This window comes from Strix aluco, chromosome 12 (assembly GCF_031877795.1).
Source record: "Strix aluco isolate bStrAlu1 chromosome 12, bStrAlu1.hap1, whole genome shotgun sequence".
NCBI lineage: Eukaryota > Metazoa > Chordata > Aves > Strigiformes > Strigidae > Strix > Strix aluco.
This window is the reverse complement of record NC_133942.1, coordinates 6,667,407-6,691,083: the sequence shown is the minus strand read 5'-3', so window position 1 is coordinate 6,691,083 and position 23,677 is coordinate 6,667,407. Positions and strand designations below refer to the sequence as shown.

The 23,677-nt window shown below is 42.0% G+C and overlaps 1 protein-coding gene across 1 annotated transcript in view; it reads left to right on the top strand.

Moving 5' to 3' along the window:
• PSTPIP1 (proline-serine-threonine phosphatase interacting protein 1) overlaps window positions 1-22,643 on the top strand; it is a 57,379-nt gene extending 34,736 nt beyond the window's left edge. The window contains exons 4-15 of the mRNA XM_074837602.1: window positions 1,270-1,304; window positions 2,386-2,492; window positions 4,387-4,449; window positions 5,520-5,618; window positions 7,374-7,419; window positions 8,233-8,312; window positions 11,124-11,222; window positions 11,849-11,945; window positions 14,989-15,073; window positions 16,605-16,675; window positions 18,317-18,417; window positions 20,360-22,643. Coding sequence (XP_074693703.1) covers window positions 1,270-1,304; window positions 2,386-2,492; window positions 4,387-4,449; window positions 5,520-5,618; window positions 7,374-7,419; window positions 8,233-8,312; window positions 11,124-11,222; window positions 11,849-11,945; window positions 14,989-15,073; window positions 16,605-16,675; window positions 18,317-18,417; window positions 20,360-20,491 — 1,015 coding nt within the window. The 3' untranslated portion in view covers window positions 20,492-22,643. The remainder of the gene's footprint in view (window positions 1-1,269; window positions 1,305-2,385; window positions 2,493-4,386; window positions 4,450-5,519; window positions 5,619-7,373; window positions 7,420-8,232; window positions 8,313-11,123; window positions 11,223-11,848; window positions 11,946-14,988; window positions 15,074-16,604; window positions 16,676-18,316; window positions 18,418-20,359) is intronic.
• Window positions 22,644-23,677: the final 1,034 nt, after the last annotated feature.

Genomic DNA, 23,677 nt, shown 5'->3' with positions numbered 1-23,677 from the left:
GAAACAGATGTCCAGCCTAAATTAACACAGGGCAATTAGGATCCTTCATGTGTCTCTTAAGTCTCCTGAAACAGCCCAAGAGATACAGGATTTCCCAACCCATCTGCAGTCACACATGGCTGGGATGTGCATCCTCTTCTGGGCTCTCCTAGTAGCCAGGCTTCAGACAGGGAAACTTTAGGGTCTTCATTAACAGGCTTTTCCCCTGGGCTCATGCCTTGGGTAGACCAGGATTCCATGGAGATCCCAGAACTGTTTCTTTCAGGGAACAACACACTCCGGGTCTTGAAGAGATGATTTCGAAATCTGAAAAATCTCCAAATCACACCACAGCCCTGGCTTCTGCATATACAAATGTCGTGCCAGCCTGCACACTCGGAACTAGATGAAATTATTAAGTTGAAAATGCATTTCACAGACAATGCTTTTTCCTCTTCCATCACTTCTATGCTGGTATCTCTAGTGCTTTCTTAAAATGGATTCTGGCTTGCCAAAAAACCAGGACACTAGGCAATCTATCGTTACCCTTTCATGTCTTTCTGCAACTCCACACTGTAGGACCACTTACTGATGTAGGTCCTTCTGGATGAGCAGCGTAACATCTCTTTTTGCTCATCTCCATGCTGTACTTCACAGCCCAGCACCGAGGCTTGATTTCACAGCATGGTTTATTCGTGCTGTACTTCTGGGAGCATCAGGGTTTCAAAGCCTCTGTAGGCTCTCTCCACCGTGAGTCTTTTAAAGGAGAGTGAGCTGTGCCACACGGGGGTGCTCGGAAAACATGGTATGGAGGATGCTGCATAGCAGAGCTGCTCTAGCTTCAAGGGTGACTGAGGAGGAAAAATTTGCTGGTGCTGCATTCAACACAGAGAGGGTGAAGCTGGTTTCACTCTACTCTTCAGACTAGTGCTCCAAACCTCAATTCCCCTTGACCATCTTTATTTCACTCAGTTGACTTGTATCCATTGGCAAGGTGCAAGTATAGAGAAACGGCTGTTAACATTCACAGTCACAAATATACTGGGATTAAAAGAGGGTGCACATAAGGAGTACTGCAATGCCTTGCTTCATGGAGCATTTTATTGCATTTCCTGATGGTAACAGATTGATGCTGTTGTGCTTGTTAGCATGGTCAACTTTTATTACAAGACTATTAAGAGTTTTACCTCTATGTGGATCTTTGAAATCTGAAGTGAAAGTTTTTCTCTAGATTCACAACCCATCCTTAGAAGCCTATACTAATAAAGCGTACTTGTTTTTGCCTCACAGCACACTGAAGGCAGCATTTGAGAGGCTCAAGCAACGTAAGTATATACATCTTTCTTTCTGACCTGGGTAAGACATGCACACAATGTATTCATCCCCAATGGGGTCTTTCATCCTCTTTCCCCCTCTATTTCCAACTTTTCTATCCCAGTCTGTAGTGTGGAGAATGGAGGGAAAGGACACTCACTGGGAGTCCTCCATGGCTGGGCACTCAATTTACTCTGGTGGCAAAGAAAATAGCTTGTCCCTCAAGTTAGTTTTATCTGGATCAAGTCACAAAATATCAGCTCTGTCTCCTCTTCTGCAAACCACTGACATCAAAACAGCATGCTTTCTAAATGTGCCCAAGGCTGAACGAAAACCATCCACACACAGAAAAGGCAACACCATCACAGCCAATAGGACAGTGTACCTGGCTACTGGCACCTGCTGTTTAGATAAAAACACTCTTTTGAAAGGCAGCTGGTGAATTAAGGTATTTTTAGAGCCTGGGTGGGGTAGCTCAACATTTCTGGAAAATGCGGGGTTTCATTTCAGAGGCACCAAAGCCAACAACTTGCAGCCAGGTGCTCTGAAATTCAATCCATCTTTGCTGACCCTTGGAAATTCTCAGCTTGCAGCCTCGTCTAATGACATTTGTGCAAGGCTGGACGCAACTGGCAAGCAGCTCCCAAGAGCAATGACAATCCAACAGCATAGCGGAGGGAAAGCAGACACAGGGGGTGATGATGGAGGTCAGAGCTCTTTCCCTCCCCCTGCCCCACAGCATCTGACCTCCAGCCCCAGAAGGAAGGGAGTGTGGCTGGGGTAAATGGGGCTATAAAGCAACGCAGCCAGCTCTGCATGTGCCAAGGCTGCTCTGAGCGAGTGCTCCAATTCTGCAGCGAGGAGTCTTGCCCGTGCACTTTGCAGGCACTGAGAGGACCTGCAATAAGCCCTATTCAGGTTGTATGAACCCCTGGCAATGTCAGTGCATGCAGAAACACAGGGAGGCCTTTTTTAAGGCTACTCTGTTCACGACAAGTCATACAGCAGCCACATCCCAGAAATATCTGAAAAACGTGACTTCATATTTAAAGATCTTTCCACTGACTATATATGAATTTTGATTTGCTTTAGAAATTGAAAGTGTTGGAAACTCTCATATCCAGCTGGCAGTAATGCTGAAGGATGAACTGAAAGGAATAGAGGAGTTCCGAGAAAGACAGAAGGAGCAAAGAAAAAAGGTGAGGAACTAGAGAAATGTTGAAACAGATTGGGTCAATGGTCCATGCTGATGACCTGTCTCTCCAGCCATAGGCTGTGAATACTACAAAATATGATAAAACATGCCCAGTGTGCCCTGTTCACTCTATTTACTAGACTGTGGAAGAAAATCTCTTTCTGATCCCAGCTGGAAATAAAGTAGTGCTCTGAACTCAGGAGACAGAGGCTTTAGCGACTTTTACTCTCTGCGGTGCAACTGCAGATACTATTATTATTCCTGTAAGAACATAATCCTTCCTTTTTTCTTTTTTATACCCTTGCTAACTGGTTTCTTTGGTATGATCCTTCATGACCTCCAACATGCACTAAAATAAAGGGATAACACAAACATTTAAAAATGTAAAAGCAAATGAATATCATGCTGAATGCAACACCAATAGATGCTGAATTACAAATACATGGAATAAATAGCATCTAGTTGATGTTGTGTAATAAAAATTTGAGTATATTTAAGGTCATTTCATCCCCTATGATCTTAACAAGCTCTAAATCCCTTGAAAAAGTAGCTCTCAATAGAGACAACAGTGGTCACTCTTACACCTTCGCTGGTTCCATGGTGTTGAAGACAAAGATGGGACAGTCACCTAACACTGAAAGCATTGACTGATAGAGGAGTAAAATAAAATATCCAGTTCTTTGCTAATTTTAAACAAATGAAAATGCATATGACCAGTATCCAATGCCACAAAAATCTTGTGTCTACAACCCTGACACAGAGAAACTTGGAACAGCAAAGAACTCTGAATATGAAAGTGGGTAAAATCAGTGCTGCTACTGAGATTTAAGGTCCACAGCAACCTGATGAAGCAAATAAGGCAGATAGAGACAGACAGTGTGCACCTAGTTCATCAACATTTGTATCCCCTCCCACCTTTGCTGCTACAATTTGCAAAGAGAGAGGCTCTCTCTCCTGTTGAAAACAATAAGCTGAAAAAAAAAAAAAAAACAACCCTCAACTGGAAATAGTTAGAGGGGCCTGGAAAAAAGGGAAAAACTGCTTTTGAGACTTAGGCGAGCTTTTTTCCTCTGTCCAGCATGTGGCTGTGAGGAAGTCAACATTAGACATGCTAGATGGTGTCAGCATTTTTGGTAACCTCCCAAAATGCTGTGATTTGTATTTCACTGTAGCTGCTCTCAGGACTGTGCTATTTATTTAGCCCAATGTGAAGCAAGCCTCTGGGTAACCCCAGAGAGAGCTTTGCTTGAGCAGAATAAAGATTCAAGGACCAAAAGTCCCACTGAAGAAACCCATACCCTGCCGAGTAGGAGCATATCTCACTGTCACATAAGGCTGGGCAAATCACAACTAAAGCCTTAAAAGAGAATTCAGCACTGTCCTTCCAATGCTGACCAGATGACGGTATGGAAATCAAATCACACTGAGCATAACTTTGCCAAAAGCAATGGAGTATAAATAACAAAATAATTATTTGTGTTTAAAATGGACAACTACCCTTGGTGAGGCAGTGGTTTGGTCTGCAGAGGTGTGGGATCAAGCTCCTGCACCAGCAAAGGAACTCTGCTGGCAGAGCTGATGGGCACTGTGACTGGGTGTTATGCTGTTTAATCTCCTTAAGGAAAAAAAAACGGAGGAAGAAAATTAAGATCTACATGCTCTCTGCTATTAATAGAAAATGCTGAAGCAGAATTACCTTGGATTATTTTTTTACCTGGTACTTTGATGCTCTCCGTATCATTTAGAAACTTAGCATTTATAAAAGCAGAGTGAAGTAATTTTCTCCACAGGCATGTGGTTTATAGAAAGGCCCTGACAATGGCTTTCCTAATCCTGCCACTAAAAAGGGAGGAAGAAGTCCAAGTCAAGAAATGCTTACTTCTGTGTGTTTCTTACAGTACGAGTCTGCAATGGAGCGCGTACAAAAGAGAAAATTGTCCCATTATAAGAAAACAGTGGAGGTAAGCAAGGAGGTTTCGTGCAGGTTTCTTGGTGTAAACTGGCTCCAGTTTGAGACAGGGTAAAATCTGTACCACACGTACCTATATTTAAAAAAAGGTCAGGAATGTGTGAGTGTGCAAGAGAGTATGGGAGAGAGAGGATGTAATTCCTGCTATGAGGAGGAAGCTAATCTTCCCTGCCACACCCACTGAAGAAATACTCAGAAAGTTCATGTGGAGTGAACAATGCCCCGTGTCAAACAGGATTTCATTCTTTCTAGGTAAGAATGCTTACAGGAGCAAATGTAATTTTTCAGTCTGTGTAAATACAATTTTAAAAACGGTGAGGAAATCTTGTAAACAGGAGGAAACCTCTCCAGCTGGAAAGCTTGCAGGTACAGGAACTGCAGGCAGCTGGTTTTGGTTTCCAGTGAGCAATTGCCTCTAAAGAAAAGTAGTTGCAGACCTGTCAGTGCTACAGCTGGAACTGTACTAACAATTTTTATTTAAACGTGGTTGTTCTAAGTGAATCTGTAATACAGGGAGGTCTTTTGGTACAAATAAGGATTTCTTTTGCTTCTGAGGACTACACAGAGGCTGTTCGTTATGGGGTGCTGGCTCTGCCTCACAGCTTGGAGCAATGGGCAAGGCAACGCTCTGGCTTCAGCCACCTGATGCTCCAAGTCAAACTGTAGAAATGACAACCCATCCCCACAGACACCTTGGGACTGTGGGCTCCTAATTTTGACTCTACCTGTAGCTTGGACAGACACCTGATGCACCAATGGTGCTAGAGCTGCCTGTTTATTTGTGACCACCCCTGTGGGGAGCTGAATGCAATTGTAGAAAGCAAACAATTTCAGGTCTCCAAGAAAAGGAGACAATTTATGCTGTCAGCCCCTACCCCAATTTTTCAGTTCTAATTTTCTATCTTCTTACAGTGTTATTGGGAATTTTTTCTGTTGCCCAAACTTGGGCACTGATTTGCTCCCCCAGACTGCAAAACAGAAAATGCCTAGAACATCATGCTGGAGACAACCCAGCCTTGTTCCCTAACCCAAATCCTCACATTTTATTTCATTTCAATACAGTCAAAGAAGACCTATGAACAGAAGTGCAAGGAGGCGGATGAGGCTGAGCAGTCCTTTGAACGGACAAGTGCTTCAGGCAACCAAAAGCAAACAGAAAAGGTATCTTATATGACAGTGCTATTTAGAGAGAAAACTGTGTATTTTTCCTTTTCAAGGTACAAGAGAATACAATTGAGCAACACATTCTTCGGGATGCCAGGGGCTGCTTTCCCTTCTAATTAACCCTTTAGAATCAAAATTAAAACAAAGCACCTTCCGAAGGAGGTCTTCCTTCACAAACTCCTTTGGAATCCCTGATCTTGTTCTGCAATAGGCCAAAGGTTTTTAAAAAGGCTGGGAAGGAACTAAGTTATCTAATTAATTTATCCCAGGCTATGATCTAATTGCTCTATGAATCCTGAATGAGATTTTTCTCAAAAATTATCCATAAAAAAAGAAACAAGTCAGAAGTATGTCATGCAGTTAGTTTTGCCTTTTGGTCGCTTACATTTAGTAGGCATAGTATCTTACATTAAAATGCATATTTTTTTCCTCAACATTTTTCTCCTTATGGTTAGTTTAATTTCAACTAAATTTACAAACTCAGAAATAAATCATTGGAAATTAAGGCACTGCAGTTCTTCATTGCATCGTCTTGATACTTGTAGCTGACAATTCACTAACTTTTAATGGGAACATTTTACAGCGGAACAGATGGAGAAAACAAACTAAATGAACTCCCTTTGGCTCGATAAAAATCAGTGCAGTGTAAGCAAAAAGGATCAAAAATCATCTCAAGGAGTAGGGGGATGGAGACTCCAAAAACAGCATCAGAACTTTACATTTTATTTCCAGCATTTGCTAATCTTTGATGAACAAAAGCCTCCAGCTTAGCAGTAAAGAGGGGATGAAATCCTGGACCTACTGAAATTATGCCAGAACACTTAGCAACTTCAATGGCATCAAAATCTGACCCAGCTCCTTTCACACAGAAGGATCCCAGGGTGCTTCATTGCCATTACTTCCACACACATGCCAGCACATTTGAAATGCACAGAGGCATCTCACAAGAAACCAGTCAGTGTAGCACTTGCAAACAGTTTGGGCCAGGAAACAAATAAGACTGGAGCTTATGTTCCCAGCTTATTACACGTTTCCCAACCAGCTGTGATGAGGAATATGGTCATAAGAACCCCTACCTGAGCCTTATCTTGAAGGGCAGAATGGAAGAATGTATTACACTGATGTCTAGAGCTGTGCATTAATGTACCGTCATCACCATCTGTGCAGAAAGACCTGGGAGTACAGAGCTGTCAATAATAGCCGTATTTTCATTGTTAAAAGCTGCAGGTTTTTAAAAAAGAAAAGTTCTACTTAGAGTGAATTTTGCTTTGAGGCTTCTGAGTTGTTATGGGAAATAATCTGGCATTTGCAAAGTATTTTAAAGGCTGTGTTCTTTTCATCTGTGTATTACATGAGGAGCTTGGAAGATGCCATTTATTTCAGCTTATAAATATCTATTAGAAAAGCACATCAAACACTTGACAAAAAACAACTCAGCCAGCAGACACAAGCTTCAGGGTGGGTCATGCTAGCACTGAGCTCCTATGGCAGGGATGTCTGAATGGAAAGATGTAAATTGCCAGATTTCCCTTGAACTCAGTGGACCTATGGCTGCATCTGTGAAATTCTGGTCCCTTCTTCTCCACAGCACACATTCAACAGAACTGTGCATAGAGGCGGGACAGCCAAGAAGTGTTTGCAAGTTCGAGCTTTTCCCCTAGAAGGGGAAAGGGAGCAGGCAACAAAAAAACTGGGGCAGAAGCCAAGTATATGGTCAGAAATTAATGTGGGGTGTTTCTTTTCCTGTTTCAGAGTCAGAACAAAGCGAAGCAATGCAGAGACGCAGCAAATGAAGCAGGTGATGCTCTATTTGCAACAGAACTAAGATTTTTCTCAGCAAAGATCTACCAGCACACTGATTTTGACAGAGCACCATCCAAATCACTCAGGCTGACTCTGTTTGAAGTCAGGTTTCCCAAAGAAGAAACTTCTAAAGAACAGCAACCTGATAGCCATCTACATTTACTTTCCTGTGGAAATGCGAGTCTCCAGCTGTCATGAAAGAATTTATAGAAGACCTCCTTTAGGGAGTTCACCCAGGGAAGAAAAGCTCTTCTTAGCAAGTTTGAAAGCACAAAAGAATGACACTCAAATTGCCCCCAGCCATTCCAAACCAGACACACAGCCCCCAGGTTCCCTGTACACGAGCATGGTAGTGCTCTGCAGCCAGAAACACAGTATATGTCCAGAAGGACAGCAGACATCTGAGCTGGTTCATGAGTTCAGACTTGTCCCTCACTGCTCATGTAAAAGGTTACACTAAATCACATGGCTTACCTGGCTGGCCCGGCACAGAAAGAGCCTACAGGTGCTCAGTGCCCAAGCACGGTCCAGGCTCTTCATCTCTGATTTGCATTATCCCCACTCTGAAGTTTATAGATGATCTGCAAACCATGCAGAGAGAATCCTTATTCTAGTATAAAGTTGCAAAGAAACAAAACGAATATCCTTGCAGCCCACCAGTTTCAAGCTCACACATTCTTGTGATACTCTAGCAAATCACAGGCCTAAAGTGTAAAAACCATAGCAAAGTCCTATAGGAGGAAAAAGAGAGAGCCTGTCTCATTTTTTTTTCCTGTTGGGTTTCTATTATGTGTGTCTATGTTTACAGAGAATGTGTACAAACAGAACATTGAGCAGCTGGATAAGGTCAGGACAGAGTGGGAACAGGAACATATCAAAACCTGCGAGGTAAACATTGACTTTTGCAGTGATGTATTTGTGCATTCTTTATTTTATCCTACTTGCAGATACCGGTCCAAAGACCTGAGATATCATCTCATGGGGTTTGCTGTTTGCTTATGTGGAGTCTCAGTAGATGTCTTTGCAAAAATACTGCAAAAACTAGAGTTGATTTAGACATAGCTGCTAGCTGTCTCACTTGCTTACGCTCTCCTTGCTTGTTCAGCATATGTGTGTAAATATAAAGGAGGGGAATAAGTGCAGAGGTGCGAGAAGTGGAGCAATATATGAACTGGTACAATCTATTTGCCAGCCTTTGCTGCCAGTTTTCACCCACAACTTAACACAAGAATACATTAGCTTCAGGGATGATCTTCTATCACAGACAAGATAAGGTTGTTTCTCAAATAACTGCTTTGTGGCAAAATGCAATTTCAGTAGAAAATGAACAGAAATGTAGACATGAACATTCAGTTTTAGTTTAAAAAATGAATTTTAAAATGGAAACAAGAAGAATTCAATTAATTGATTAAAAAAGAACAAAAGATTCCGTTTAGATTATGTTTTGCAAGAGGCTACCAGAATGGCTTTTTGTCCCAATGCAGGAGATGTTTTTGTGTTTGTTTCTTTATTTTTAAAAAAATCTCACAAGTTCAATGGCAACTAAAAATAAAATTTTCTGGCTAAGCTAAAAAAGTATGTACCGTAGCATTCTGAGAGCAAAGATATCCACTACTCAGAGTCTTTATTTTGGATAGCACTTTATATTCACCTGCAGAATATTTGCCCTCTGCCATGGAGTAATCTTTCAATTGAAAGGTGGTGGTGGAAAAGTCTCTATTTCCATTATGCTTAAGATGAACAAGGAGCTTTGCTCTTGGCTAGTAAGTTTTGTACAAGAATTTACAGGAACTGGTTGATGTCCAAATCAGCCACATATTTGGTCATATTAATCCTTCAAATACATTTGCCCATCTGCTAAAGTATGATTTTGCTATGTTTACTTATTGCAGGCTTTATTTCCACATAAAATGAAATGCCAGGAGCATAGCTTTGCAGTTCTCGGCTTCCTCTTAAATATCCCCTATCTGGGAGGACTGGAAAGTCCCATGGCTGGCACAGCAGACTTTCCATAGAAATTGTGCCAAGCCTTAATTTTCCCAAGATGCACATTTTCCCCCTTCTTAAGAAGCCAACAAACAAGCAAAGCGTTCCACAACCTAACACACTTCATTTCTCCCACATGGCTAAATTCTGAATAGCCCACAGAGCTTGTGGCCTGCCTGCTGCTTAATTCAAACAACCAGTCATTAAGGAAGGGCATCTTCAATGCCTTCTTTTAAAAATGCTTGTAGATAGAAGAACTGATATTTTTTTTGAGGCCTTTAAAACTAGTAACTAGTACAAAAAGCAGCTTAAGATCCCAAACTTCTGGCTGCATAGTGGGGAATCTGGAAGTGCTGAGGTCGCTTAGGTGTCTAGCTGAGCACTAGATATCCATAGCCCGAAAATCTTGGCTAGCAAGCGGCAGCGCCAGGACGACCTTTATGATGGGGACTGTGCCATATTCCTTGGCATGAGATGCCCAGGTTCACTAGCAGCCTGTCACACAAGCCAACGGGGCACGAGGGATGTGTCTAACACAACACCCAGCTTTACTTTGCAAAGGGCTTGACAAGCCCAGAGTCACTACACTTCCCTTTGATGAGCTGCATTTCCTGACAGGACACCATTTACCTGGAAAATTCCCAGTCTGCTCTTGTGCTATTTCAGCAGCCCCCGAGGGGCTAGGCTGCATCATAGGCTTTTTGTTCAGAATGGATATTTAAATACTCATTCTCCACCCTTCACGTTCTCTTTAAAAGTTTTTTCTCTCAGAAACTGGTCCCAGTGCCAGCTTACTCCCTTGACAGACTCTTTTCTGGGTTTTTTTTAGATGGTAAGATATTAGATGGCAGGCAGCATACCCAACTGAATGTTCTGCTGAATATTGTATACATTTGCAGTGTTCTGGACATAATTACTAGCAAATAGAGATGGAAACAGATGGCTGGAAGCATCTGAGCTTTTCACACCTCATAGAAAACCAAAAATTGATGTTCTACTTATAACAGTACAACTTAAGATCAGGGTGGTTACAGGGTTTTTTGTTCGTTTTTTGGGTTTTTACATTTTTAAAGAAAGAGGTTTATCTGCCTCTTCCCCCACCTCAGTTCACACTTCTCTCTTCCCCCTGCGTTTTTCCCAAGCTGTGCAACAACATGAGAAAATCAGACAGATGAAGGGAGTAAACTCTGATGAAAGAAAAATGCCTTCTCTTTACCATGAAAATAACCTTAGAAACGAATAGAGGCAACTCCAGAGAGCCTCAAGTAGTTTCAAAAGAGAAAAGTTGGGAAAGACATTTTAGAAGGCAGAGATGGATAGTTTTGGCTCTACCTCTAACATAAATACAATCCTTTTGTGCCAGTACTCTACTGATCTGTTAAACATCAAGATTTCAAGTGCAATGGGCAGACAGGACTCTGAAATCCTTGGCAGTAGAGGTAGCAGTCAAATCCAGATCCTGATTCTTCTCCCTTGCTTTATTTTTGTCTATAAAACATAACTTTAATTTGGTGCAATCAATTAAAACAAATTCTTGAGCACGAAAACGTAGATACAGTTTCTCCAGTGGCTGAAAAGACGTCCTTTACAAAGGATCCTTCAGAAGTTTGCAGACTTACGAACTCAGCCCAGAGAAGCCCCAGCCCTGTTGCTGCCTGCAATGCAAATACATAACTACCACGAGGCTATATCACATCTCCTCTTTGGCTTTAGGTCTTCCAGCTCCAGGAGTGCGACCGCATCACCATCCTCCGCAACTCGCTGTGGGTTCACTGCAACCAGCTCTCCATGCAGTGTGTGAAGGATGACGAGGTAGGGGCTCCTGCCAAGTAGCTTCATGTGCAGAGGAGGAAGAGGAGGAGCAAGAGTACTCTAACAATACAGCACTAACTTGCCCTTCTCTGCACATGCTGACTGTCTCTAGTAAACTGGCTGTTGTGCACGCTCAGTGTGTGTGGGGGTATACTCAATCTAGCTTGTTCCCTCTAGATGTAAACCAGATATATGCCTGGATGTAGACAGTCTGTGTCATGCTCGGTGACACTTACATGTCTCCTCCCCTCAGTTTGTGGGGGAATGATTGGAGCTACCAGAACGGTCAGTCGAGTATATTTGCACTCGGGCACATCTTTCAGAAAGGCATCCAGTCATGGTCTCAAAATTGGAAAGCATAAAGCATACGTGAGTTTTGACTTTGAATAGTTGTTCCTGATATTAATCTATTGCATTGAAAAGCCCTGGACTGCCTTTGTACTCCTCTCTTACAAGAATATCCAGAGCACAAATAAAACAATTGTGTTTACAAGAATGTTTGTATGGGGGACAGGCCAAAGATCTGTCCAGGGTCTCTTAAGGGGAAAACTATTAGAAGAGTGTTAATTGTTAATTCAACGTGAAATGTTAATAATTAAATTAAATTCTTGGATTCTGTTTTGTAGCTGTACGAAGAGGTTCGCGTAAGCTTGGAGAACTGCATTGTAGAGTCAGACATAGACTACTTCATTAAGACTAAAATGACAGGAACACAACCTCCAGGTAATTATTCCTATTGGTCTTGTCAGATGAGTCACCCGTTAGGCTGAGGCTGCAGTTGTGCAGTACACGTCCTTTGGACGTGAAGCCAACTGGAGGAGCTTCTGCTCTGGCTATTCATTCCCACCCACCACTGCTCACTTCCCCCTCACTGTGCTGCCATCGCTTCTTGCACGGCACTGTAAGTGGGATAGCTGAATGATCCACAACATCCAGGTTAAAAATAACCCTCCAAAAAAGGAGAAAAAAAAGTAGTTTTGGCTTTGCAACCAGGCTCATTTCACAGTACAGCTGAACCGACACTGCTAAGGAGGTGGCAAACTGCCTTGCAGAGATGGCAACCTCAATTTCCTGCAGTGGTGACGAGTCAGAGCCAACTATTGTGTAACTGCACCCTGGTGTCCCCTTGACAGAGATGCTGCCTCTTCATTTGCAGCACAGAGAAGACCAGACTTTGTATTCTGTTTTGTTCCACCTGCCCAATGGGAAATAAAATGTTTTGTCCTCTCAGGAAGTTGTTTGTATAAGGGCAAGACTCTAGTTGGGCAAAATTCTGAATGAAATTGGCTCTGCCCCAGCATGCAGAAGCGATGTAAGGTTCACAGACTCTGCCCAGAGAGCCAAAGCAGCCTTTTCATTGACTTCAATGATCAAAACCTCTGGGCTGAAATGGAGACTGAGACAGCAAGACCTAAGAGCAGTTGTGAAATGAAAACATGCTGCTCCAGGGTAGGAGTTCTCCAAACACATCACCAGAAAGGAGGCTGTCTAGTGTTTCACACAGCCGGATACAAACCATACCCCCTTACTTCAACAAGCAATACGAGATATTTACAGACTGAGTGAATGCTTGCACTTCTGTGCAGCTGCTGCAGTAAACAAAGATTCGCTGCCTTTGTAAAAGGAGAGAAAAATCCCTATTTCATCTCTTCATTAGCTGATGATATATAGCTATGCTGAAAAGATCTCTTCCTCCATTTTTTAAAAATCTGTGCACAGATACTGTTTGCACTATCTGCTCTAACACCATACTGCTACAGCAAAGAGAAAATCCCCTTAGTATGCCCTCAGCGGTATCAATAGAGCTTACTTCCATTCAGGGTGGGGAATAAGCTATTCTGGCATAAGAAAATTTTATACTGATAGAAACTTTCCATGCTAGGAATTGCATAGGTACAAACATCAGCAGTATGAATGCCCTGTCCCAAGGAATAATTATCTCGTACAGGAACAGTTTACACCCCTTGGATTTCAACGCAGAACTCAGAGCTGGCAGCAATTACACCCCAGCAACTTCCTCAGCAGAGCTGGATGCTGTCACTAACTGAGCACTGAGCTGAGGCCTGTTTTTCACCCAGTCTTTCTGCCATTACACCTATCATGATTAAGAATTGGGATTTGGAGAATTTTTTTAAACTAATATATTGATACTGGTGCACTGCATGCCATTTTGCTGCTATAGTTTATTCTTCTTCACATAGGGGATTTAAATTCACTGATATAAGAGCATTTACCAAGGAAAAACTACATTTTCACTGGCAGAAGGGAGAACTGTGCCTTGCAACAGTGTGAAACAACTCTGTATACTAAGAAATTTGTAATTCTCAGCTAGGTTTTTTTTTCCCTATGTGAGATTTCTCATTCTCCCGTCGCCTAGGCAATTTTCTGCAAACAGCTCTTGGCTATGTCAGGTCTCATTTCTAATAAGAAATAGGTGGGAAAAACCCTTGAGAGCTTTATGAAAGGCAAAGAAACAACTGACTTGCTTTTTTGTTGGTTTTTTTTGCCACCTTCTAGAAGGTGACATGTTCTGGAAGTAACATCCCAGTATCTCCACAGCTCTGGTTAATGAGTTTGCACAGTAGCACATGGCGAGCTGTTCATCTGTTTTATTATTTGCAAAATGCAGGAGGAAACCCACATGTGGTTTTGCATTGTGTAGCAGAAGACCTTCATCCTGACCAAACCTTTGCGCACTCCCCTCTTCTACCTAATCTTACAATGCATTATAAACTAGAAACTATACCAAGGTAACTATCTAGAAGGATAATAGGAGACCCTTAAATTGGTCAGAAAAATCCCTAATTACTGTGAGTCTTATTTGTAGGGATTCTTCACACTCACTAGCTGTACATGCCTGCTCTGCTTGTGATCTTGGCTGACCCAATGTGAGAATGTCAACACAACCTTTAGCCCAAGTCCAATGTCTTTCTTAATTTGCTGGTATCAGAACTGAGATAATGCGGTATCACAGACTTCACTCATGTTTGTTTGGCTTTAACACATAGAAGGCAGAAAGGGTGTGTGGCCACCAGCTCTAAGCAACTCCACTGGAAGCTATGAGATGAGAAATAAGTAAATCCATCTGTAACTATTTCATCTGTAAAGCTAGACTTGGAAATGGTCTCAATTTTACACCATAGGGGAGAGTGAAGGAACTGTAACATAGCTCTGTTTGAGAGAACAAAACCCAAATATCTCTGGGTAAACAGCAAATCAGCTCTCAGGAGATGGATGGGGGAGATATGAAAGGTAATGCTCAAGCACAAGCAGAGACCAGGAAATTGCTCATCATTGCTGCTGGCAATAATGTTCAAAAATTCCTGACTCAATACATTAAGAAAAAAAGAAACAAAACACACTGCAGCCAATTGTATCATAAACACGGTCCCAGGGTCACAATGACCATGCTCTGCTCCCTTAAATCTGAGCTTTAAGGCAACAAAGGAAACAGTCATGGAGGAAACTGCCTTCTTAATTAGGGTTAGCCACAGCTATTAGAATGGTTCTTCAGGACCTTGACTGTGCTCGTCTCAGGTCAATGCCTTCCTAGCAAGGACATATCTGCTTACAGTCACTTGAATGGCTTTCGTCAAGTCCCCAGGTCCCCCTGAGCTGCTCCAGCCACATTACAGGTGAGTGCAGATAGGTGCTGTATTGCAGTTTGCTCCAGCAGCCCCTGATGGTTGCATCTGTCAGATGCACTCTGGTGAGGAGAAGGAAGTTTTGCCTGTTTGAACACCTCATTTTTATTGCCCTGTTGCAGATGCAATAGGATATGAGAGCTACTACACCAGAGAACCAAACAGAAGCAACAGCAGCCCAACCCAGTCTTGTGGGATGATGAAGAGGTGAGTGGCAAACTTCAGTTCCCAGAACAGATATTCCTGTGTATGAACAGCAATGTATGATGACAGGAAACAGGACCTGGAAAGTTATTACTTCCTTCATTGTAGCAACAAGCAGCTACATATCAATAAATACAACTTGACAGAAGTAAACCTATTAAAACCAGAGTCAGAGTAATTTTGCCATGGCCTAGTGGGAAGAGACAGGGAATGAATTCATAAAACAATTAGTTTGCCAGCAATGGATAGTAGTCACTTATTTCCTCTTTCCTAGTGAGTCATGGCACATAGCAACAAAACCACTTTGTTCAAGGGAGGGCAAAGGTGAATCTTGCTGGGAGCAAAGGCTGGGGAGAGCTGTCTTTTTCGGCAATATGTCCTGGCTTACTGCACCGCCCAGCTGAGCAGAACAAAGAGCTGCTCTCTGTATCTAGACCAAAGGAAAAAACACTTAGCAGAATAACTGTGATGATTAGGGAGGCAATCTTTCTTTTTCTGATCCATTTATGCTGCTAAATGCTGCAGCATGGATGCAGTTATATCAGCAGAAGAGCATAGTAGATCTATTGGTTTAAATATTTTATACTAAAATGGCTAATTCACGGTGGGAATGGCATCATATTTAAAGCAGAAGAGCTTTATATTTTGACAAGCCTTATTACATAGCAAAGACAAGGAGTGGGCTGTGATCTCCCATTTAAAATGTGGTCCAGACTTGTTGGTGAGCTGATAAGGTTTACGTACAGTACTTTGTTTTTCAGTTGGAAATCAGATCTTCTATAATTATGAATTCTAATGCTGCATCCTATACAGTTACAGAAGACAAGTGTACTGCCATTTAGAACACAACTGTGTTCTGCAGGGGCAAGTAGCCTAGAGACACGCAGTCTGAGTTTTTCAGAAACTGTTGAGTTTGAATGTCCATTTTCCAGAAACATTGAGAGTTCACCAGCTGAAAAATCAGACCCTTTAAATATGCTAAGCATGCAATGCTATTTCTATCTATGCTTGAGAATTCTAACCCATTTTCTCACTTTACTGAGTCTCCAATACCCAGCTGTGATATAGAAAATAACTAGGGATAGATTAAAAAAAAAAAAAATCACTTAAATTCAGTTTAGAAAGGCTTGTCATACAAGCTTTGTATTTTAAATTGTATCAGAGTTTTCCTTAAAGACAGAGAGATAGTAATCTCTTATAAACAACTGATAATTCTCATCATATTAATGTGAAATAATTGGAGTTTTGCACCATGAGCCTTTGGATCAACAACAAAATACTATCGGATGCATTTTATGCACAATTTAGTGATGGCTGATGGTTCAGCATCCTGCTGCATTTTTTAAAAATATATTTTTAACTGAAGATAAATATATCTGCAGCACAAATGAAAATAGACAGCCACAGGAAGAGGTGACATCTACTCAGTGCTGCAGCAGATGGAGGGAAGGTTGAGTCAGACAGCTGAGACGAAGGAATGCTCATATGCAGTCCTGTTCACTCATTTTGTCATTGACTTCTCTTGGTTCTGCAGATTCTCTGGACTACTGCATGGAACCAGCAAAAACAACATGGAAAGTGCCACTCCTTCAGCCCCTCCTCTTGGTATGCCTCTTCAGGAAATAAGTTTACCAGATGTGTTTGTTTTAGATCACATTGCTAAATCAAGCTTTGACATGGAGCAGAAATGGTACAGCAGATATTCACATGCTGGCAGTCAAGAGTAAGAGCAGTCTGGAAACGAATTTAAGTTTGGATGTGTATTAAACAAATTTCCCAGTTTAAAGTGCCAAATAATCCATATAATCAGAACCTCTGTCTAGGCAAGGGGAAGCTGTACATTCAGAACAACACAGTGTGACTTGGATAATGGTTTTATCCTGAGGTAGAATACACTGCCTCTAAAAAACCCAAGAGAATACCTAGTTTTTAACAGACTAGGTTCATGCCTTATGAATGCAGATATCCATCTAATTTCACAGCTACACTGTCTTATTGTAACCCTTGCAACTAGGTGTTTATCAGATGACATTTAAAACATAGTATTTTGACTATGCAGAAAGTAACAGCTTACGACATTTTTATTGGTTTGATTTAAACCAAAAACATTTTAACTGTGATTCTTGCTTAAAGAAAATAAAAAGCTGTCGTAGAACAGCTTGAAAATATACCCAAATCAATTTCCTTTGCCAGGCTTGCCTGCTTGGGCACCCAGAAAAGACGCCCAGACTGTCTTATTTGTTGCATTCGGTGCTCAGCCAGGGGAGACTCTCCAGTGTGCTCAAACACCAGCTGGACCTGCTGGGCACCAGCACGGTCTTGGGCACACGTAGAGCAATGCTGAGGGTAGTCACTCCTTCGGAATTTTCTTAGGCTGGGGACAGAAGGGGAGAGCATTCCCTGGACAAGACCCTCAGGAATGGCAAACACACTCTGAGTTTAGCTTTTTCAACTGCTCCCATGCTTGTCTCAAAATCTGAAAAGTCAAGGAGCTAAGAGTGCTCCTTAAGAGCAGGACAACTAAACCAAGGATTGACTGGGGAAAGGTACAGGCATCCCGGCCGCTCCACGCGCTGTCAGAGTGCTATCATCTCATCCAGGAGTCGCATGTGGGAAATTTCTGCTTGCCTTAATGGCAGGGGAAGCTCCCAGGCAGATGCTGGGAAGGAATAAGAGGTTTCCCTAATTATGACAAGCTGGATTAAACAACATCTGCCAAAAAAGTTAATGTCAGTGACAAATAGCTATCTGGGAACTACGTAAACTACTGGAAAGTGTCTGGTGACCCATCGGCACAATACTTTCCATTTTTCTCAAGGCAAAAAAAAAAAAAAAAAAGTCCTGTGTGAATCATTGAACTGCTGGAATTTTATACCACCACTAGCAACCATTTTAAACCACTTTAATCACAGCATTTCCCTCTTTGGACCATTTGGATTGTGCTTTAGCAGGGTAAACATTTTTCCCAACCTGGATGAGGCTAAAGCTAGTTTCTGACCTCCCACAAAGTTCAATGGGTGTATTGTTATCTAATCAATGGGACACAGTTTTTGTGCAAGACTTTACCTACAGTTCACAGCAGCTTTTCTATACATGTACATCTCCAGACAGAGAGAGAACAGAAACCCTTGTATTTGTGAACTCTTGCATATGATCCCATGCATTTATAAGCAACTGAACTCTTTGTTTCTGTGGTGGTTTGTTTTTGGGGGTTTTTTGTTGTTTTTGTTTTCTTGTTCCCCCTAGCAGAGAAAGCAGACGGAGTCTATGCATCCATTTTTGTAAATGAACAAGCTGGAATCACATCATCACAGGACTACAGAGTACTTTATGACTACACAGCCCAGGTAACAAAAGGCTTCAAAATAAATATTTCATAGTGTCAGATTTGAAATAGATGATGTTGATCCAAACATCTTGAAAGTGTCAATTCTGTGAAGGAGATGTTATCTTCACTATGCAGCCAGGGACACTTAGAGAATTATTGGACAAGGTCACAGGCAGAAGCCAGGAATCCCAACTGCCAGTTCTTGGCGCACATCAGTAGACCATGCTGCCTCAAGATGAAACAGTAAGATTTTTTGCTTAATTAGTGCTGAGCTGTTACAACCTTCTTCTAGAAATACAAGAGACAAACACAAGAAAATTTTTTTGCTTAGGGAATGACGGCTAAGTATGCAGTATTGTGCATTCTGAACTTACATCTCTTGTGAAATGTTTTCCTAGAGAAAACGTATACAGATTCCTTGTGTAAGAATATGTGACAGATACTTACCTAGGAACTCTTCTCCATCTGACCTCACTTATCATCTGGAGTCCTGTTCCAGTTTAACATACTGGCCCTCCATGCTGGAGAGGTCTGAATCCCCATAAATGACACTCTTTCCCTCTACTTCCACGTTGCAAGTTGCAGAATCACAGTGGACGTGGTCCATGTACCAAAAGATTGTTACAAAGAGCAACCTGCATTTTCAACTGGGATACTGAACTCTCACTGGCTTCAGACCTATCTAGGCATAGTACTATTAGTAAAAGGTTATGAATATTTTCTTATTCAGATGGACTCCAGAACCTCTTGGACACTTGCTAAACCATTAGCCTCCCCTAATGGGACTTTCATAGTTTCATTACATGTCAATTCCTGTTATTAGCTTTAGATTAGCAGGAGGAGCAGCATTCAGGTCTTATGTTACAGTGCAGAGACACACTCACAACAGTGGACTTGCCATCAATAGCCAACACTGAAGAAATGCTGGCATGTGACAAAACAAATAGCCAGATAAATTATGAAAACAGAGAACAGGCTGGAAAGGAGTGCTTTCTCTTAGGTACAACAGCATTCTGACACCTTTTATTATATGTTCTTTGTTTTGCTTTGTTTTAAACACACTTTTATTATTTGCCTGAAATTTCATCCAAGCACAGTGGAAAGTACCTCACTGTTGATGGCAGTTCCCCTGAGGAGATTGCTGGATCTCTTTGTCAGATCCTTACTCCAGGAGTTGCCTTAAAAATATGACACACATGGATTTTCCCTGCTGAGAAAAGAGCCTGTTACTACTTTTAGTATATTGCATACAATATAACCAAACTCACTTTTTTACTCCATTCTTACCTACTCAGGTACATTAAATTTAGATTTAGCTGACACGTCAAACGTATCTGGAAGCCTCTCTTACCCTGTTTTCTATTTTACTACTCTGTGGGTAGCAAAGTGGTTTCCTATGGAAAATAGAGCAGCACCAGTGAACGGACTGATAGCTGCCTGAGAGCTCAGCAATAGCTTACTTGCAACTACTCCGTTTGTCTCAGAGATAAAAGTTACCTATCTCAGGAAGAGTTGCTGTACCCCCACTGGTTGCCGCTGTTCCATATTAAAAGAACTGAGAGACCTATTTAAGGCCTGGGTTAGTAGAGAAGCTGTTATCATCTCCCATGGGAATTAAGTTGTGGACTGTTTTATTTAACAACACCTGCAAACCCTTCAGTCATGGTTAGCTGGTTTATGATAGTCATATTTAACCCTTTCTGGCCTTCCCCAATGATACAACAGTCAACTTGCTCAGGAATATACACCATGGAGGCTGGGGAAATTTGAGGATCTTAAGGAAATAGCCAGCTCAGTAAGTGCTTAATCTCTCACTGTCTGCTATTTCAGGCTCATTCCCAATCAGAAGGACACTGGCAGACTCTTGATGAAAGTCAGGCTAATAGAACCCCTCCAAATACATGCTTGGGTCCTCCTGTGCTCTCAGGCTAACCACAGTTCCTTTCTCTGTCTCCTTTCAGAACATGGATGAACTGGACATCAGTGAAGGAGACATTGTAGTTGTCATTGAAGAAAATGAGGATGGCTGGTGGACAGCAGAAAGGAATGGGCAGCGAGGCTTTGTGCCAGGATCTTATCTCGAAAAGCTTTGATGAAAAGAAGCCCCAGTCCTCAGACTTCAAAAATATTCTATTACTGAAAATGAACAGGACACAAGGACTGCTTCAGCTGACCAAAGGCAACCCACAATGCTGTCTTCTACAATTACCAGTCAGGAAATAACCAACTGACCATGCTTTCCTCTTTCTTCCTCCTGCCCTATCCCAGCACCTCCTGGCCTACGCTATCTGCAAAAAACATCTTCACCTCAAAGAGATTAGGACTCGCATTTCTTCCTATAGTTCTTCCTACCCTCAGCACACTGCCATCAGCATTGCAAAGCTTGGCTAACATGGGAGGAAAATCCTGCCCAGAACTTAACTACACTAAAGAAAAAAGATCAAGGAATGAAGTGCTGTTTCTCCAGGATGGAGGACTGCCTCCAGCCAGCCTGTGAGCCACCTTCATGGTCACAGTAGTCATGTTCTCTTCCACGGATCTCCTCTTACTGCACAGGCTATGTGAGCATTTTTGACAGTGGGGTGGAAAGCACACTCAGAAAGCAGATAGCTTTGATGTCACAGGGTCTTAGCTGTACAAAGCAAATAAGAAACTCAAGTTCCTTTTAACAGCCCGCTTTCAAGTTCCCCTTACAGCATGTGGGTAACCCGGGAGAAAGGTGGGGAACCCTCCACTGTTCTTTATGAGCATTGCTAATGAAAATATGAAAAACAATGAATGCAGCTAGAGAGGAGCACCTGAAGAACTGAGACACATAAGGCACTCCCCATCATGGCCATCTCTTAATACAGTGAAATCCACGCTATCCATGGCTCTGCTTCGCACTGGATTCTGGGGCAGCAAAATAAGGACAGATGATCAGCCTAAGGCTTGCTTTTGCCTTGGCTGGATGGTTTCCCCGACACCTCCCTGGGATTTTTCATGTTTAAAAAGAACAAAAGCAACAAATAAGCCAAGTCTCCAGCAGTGCTGTACTGCCTTGATCCCTCTGCTCTAGCACCAGTGAAGTGCCAATTACCTCCTCATACAATCTGCATACTCATGTCATCAGTGCATTCTCCTTTCAACTCCTCCATCCACCTGGCTGATCCTCTCCTCCTCAGACCACAGGCTTTTCTGTCTCTAACTGCCATCTACAGCCTCTGCACCTCTGGGATTGCTGGCAGACACGTGCTGGCTCATTTCCAGGCACTATTAACGTGCTTGTTCTTCAACAAACCCTCTTCAGAGAAGTCACACTGTGCAGGTTCACTGTATTTCTCAGATTTCAGCTCTGTCAGTCTTTCTACTTTAGTATTAAGAACATTTCCACCTGCCACTGTACTTACCAAGGCATGGATAGGTACTTTCTGCCACTCCTCCCTTTTCAGTATTTCAAGATGGCTAAAAAAAAAAATAATCAGTGATTTAATCTGAAGCAGAGAACACTATTTCTAGGGGCAGAATAAAATTGTTTGTCAAGGTTTCAGGTCTTGAAACCGAACCAAGTCAATGAAAATGAATCAAATTGCTACTCAAAAGGCACGGAGCAGGGAAGAACTCTTAGCTAAGACACAGAAGGAAAGACAAAGAGAAAAAGACATAATGGTCAATGCAATTATTCCTTCAATGAAACAGAATGAAGGTAAGAGGCACTTGCAGTACCTTATTCTAATTTCTTGCTTCAAGAATAGAATAAAAGTTGCTGCAGACCATTTTTCTTTAGTTCCCTGCAGTCCTTTGCACAGGCACACTTGTCCTTCCCACATTTCCCCAAGTTATTATGCAGCACATCTGCATCAGTGCTGAAGGGCTCTTAGTACCTCACATTAGCACAGGCTCAGAGGAACTGCAGGAACTTGAAAGGCATTTAAAGCACTAGGTTATATGAATAGTAGTGCTTGTTCAGGCTGAAGATGTTAACGACAGGTTTCCCTGACCACATCTGAATTGAACAGTGAAAGAAAGACGGTCCACAATAGCCTTCAACTAGGTCACTGCACTGTAAATGGTAGCTGTCAGAGACAGCTACATCGCTTGTTATGTGCAGCCTGAGAGGAAACCTAAAGTATGAGAGATTTAATATATTTGCTTCTTGAACACTCGGTCTTCCACAAAGAGAACTGTAATAAACCAACAAATACTTAAATAAATGTAGGCAGATATTTTGCAGATTATCTTAATTAAAGAGAAAAAATAAACCATTGAATGTATCTCCTCTAATTATGTGTGACACACAGATTTTGCTAAGACTCCTCGCTTCTCTGGGGCCCGGACAGCCTCACACAAGGCACTGCAGTACCCAGTCCTGGTTACCCTGAAGTCCTGTTACAGATCATCTTTGCTTACATGTACCACATGGTCTACATCACTGACCAACAGCTAGTGGAATGGTGACTGCTGTTTCTACCCCATCAAATAATTTCATGTTTTTGCTGTTAAACTCAGGGAACTGGTTTCCTTTACACCTCTATCTTCTTCTGTCAAGTACATACTGCAGTAAGTGCAAGAAGCTATAGTTATTTCAAAATCTACCCAGTGTCTTAGCATTTGGGTCCCACATGCTAACTCCAGACTGTTCAGGAAATGAAAAAGCAGCAGCAATGTTTTCTCATGATTCCTCTGCTTTACATTGAAGAATTTGTCTGATAAGATACCAAGCCGTATCTAGGCAGTTTGCCCTATCAGTGTGGCAGCACTTGTCAGAAATAGAACAGAGATATCAAGAAATACCCACACCCTCTGAGTACACCCATATTTTAGGTGTCATCCACCCCATCAGTAGGAAAAGCAGGAAGGTCAAATGTAGGTTACTGCCTTCATAACAATGTTTCCTCTCTAGTTTGGTAACACTTGGGAAACAAACCTGACCATGCAAGTAATCATTTAATTTTCAGGTAAGATGGGAAACTGAAACAGGCCCTTTCCAGTGGGAGGCATTCTTAAACTAAATTCCAACATTTTTGGTTGAAATTCTTTTTGGACAAACACTTCTGATAAGTCTCCACTTTCATTTTGACTACGATTTTTTTGACAAGGAGGTGCCATGCAACATGCAGGGACAAAACAAGAGTGGCAAACAAAGTTGCGTGTTTGTCCACTCCGATTTCATAGCACACTCACAACAAGCAGACTACCTCTTTACTGACACTGCTAATGCTCTGGCTCTGGGTAGATTCACACACAAGCAGCTGTTCCCAGAGAGCAAGAATGTGCTTTTGCCAGCTGCTCTGCAAGGG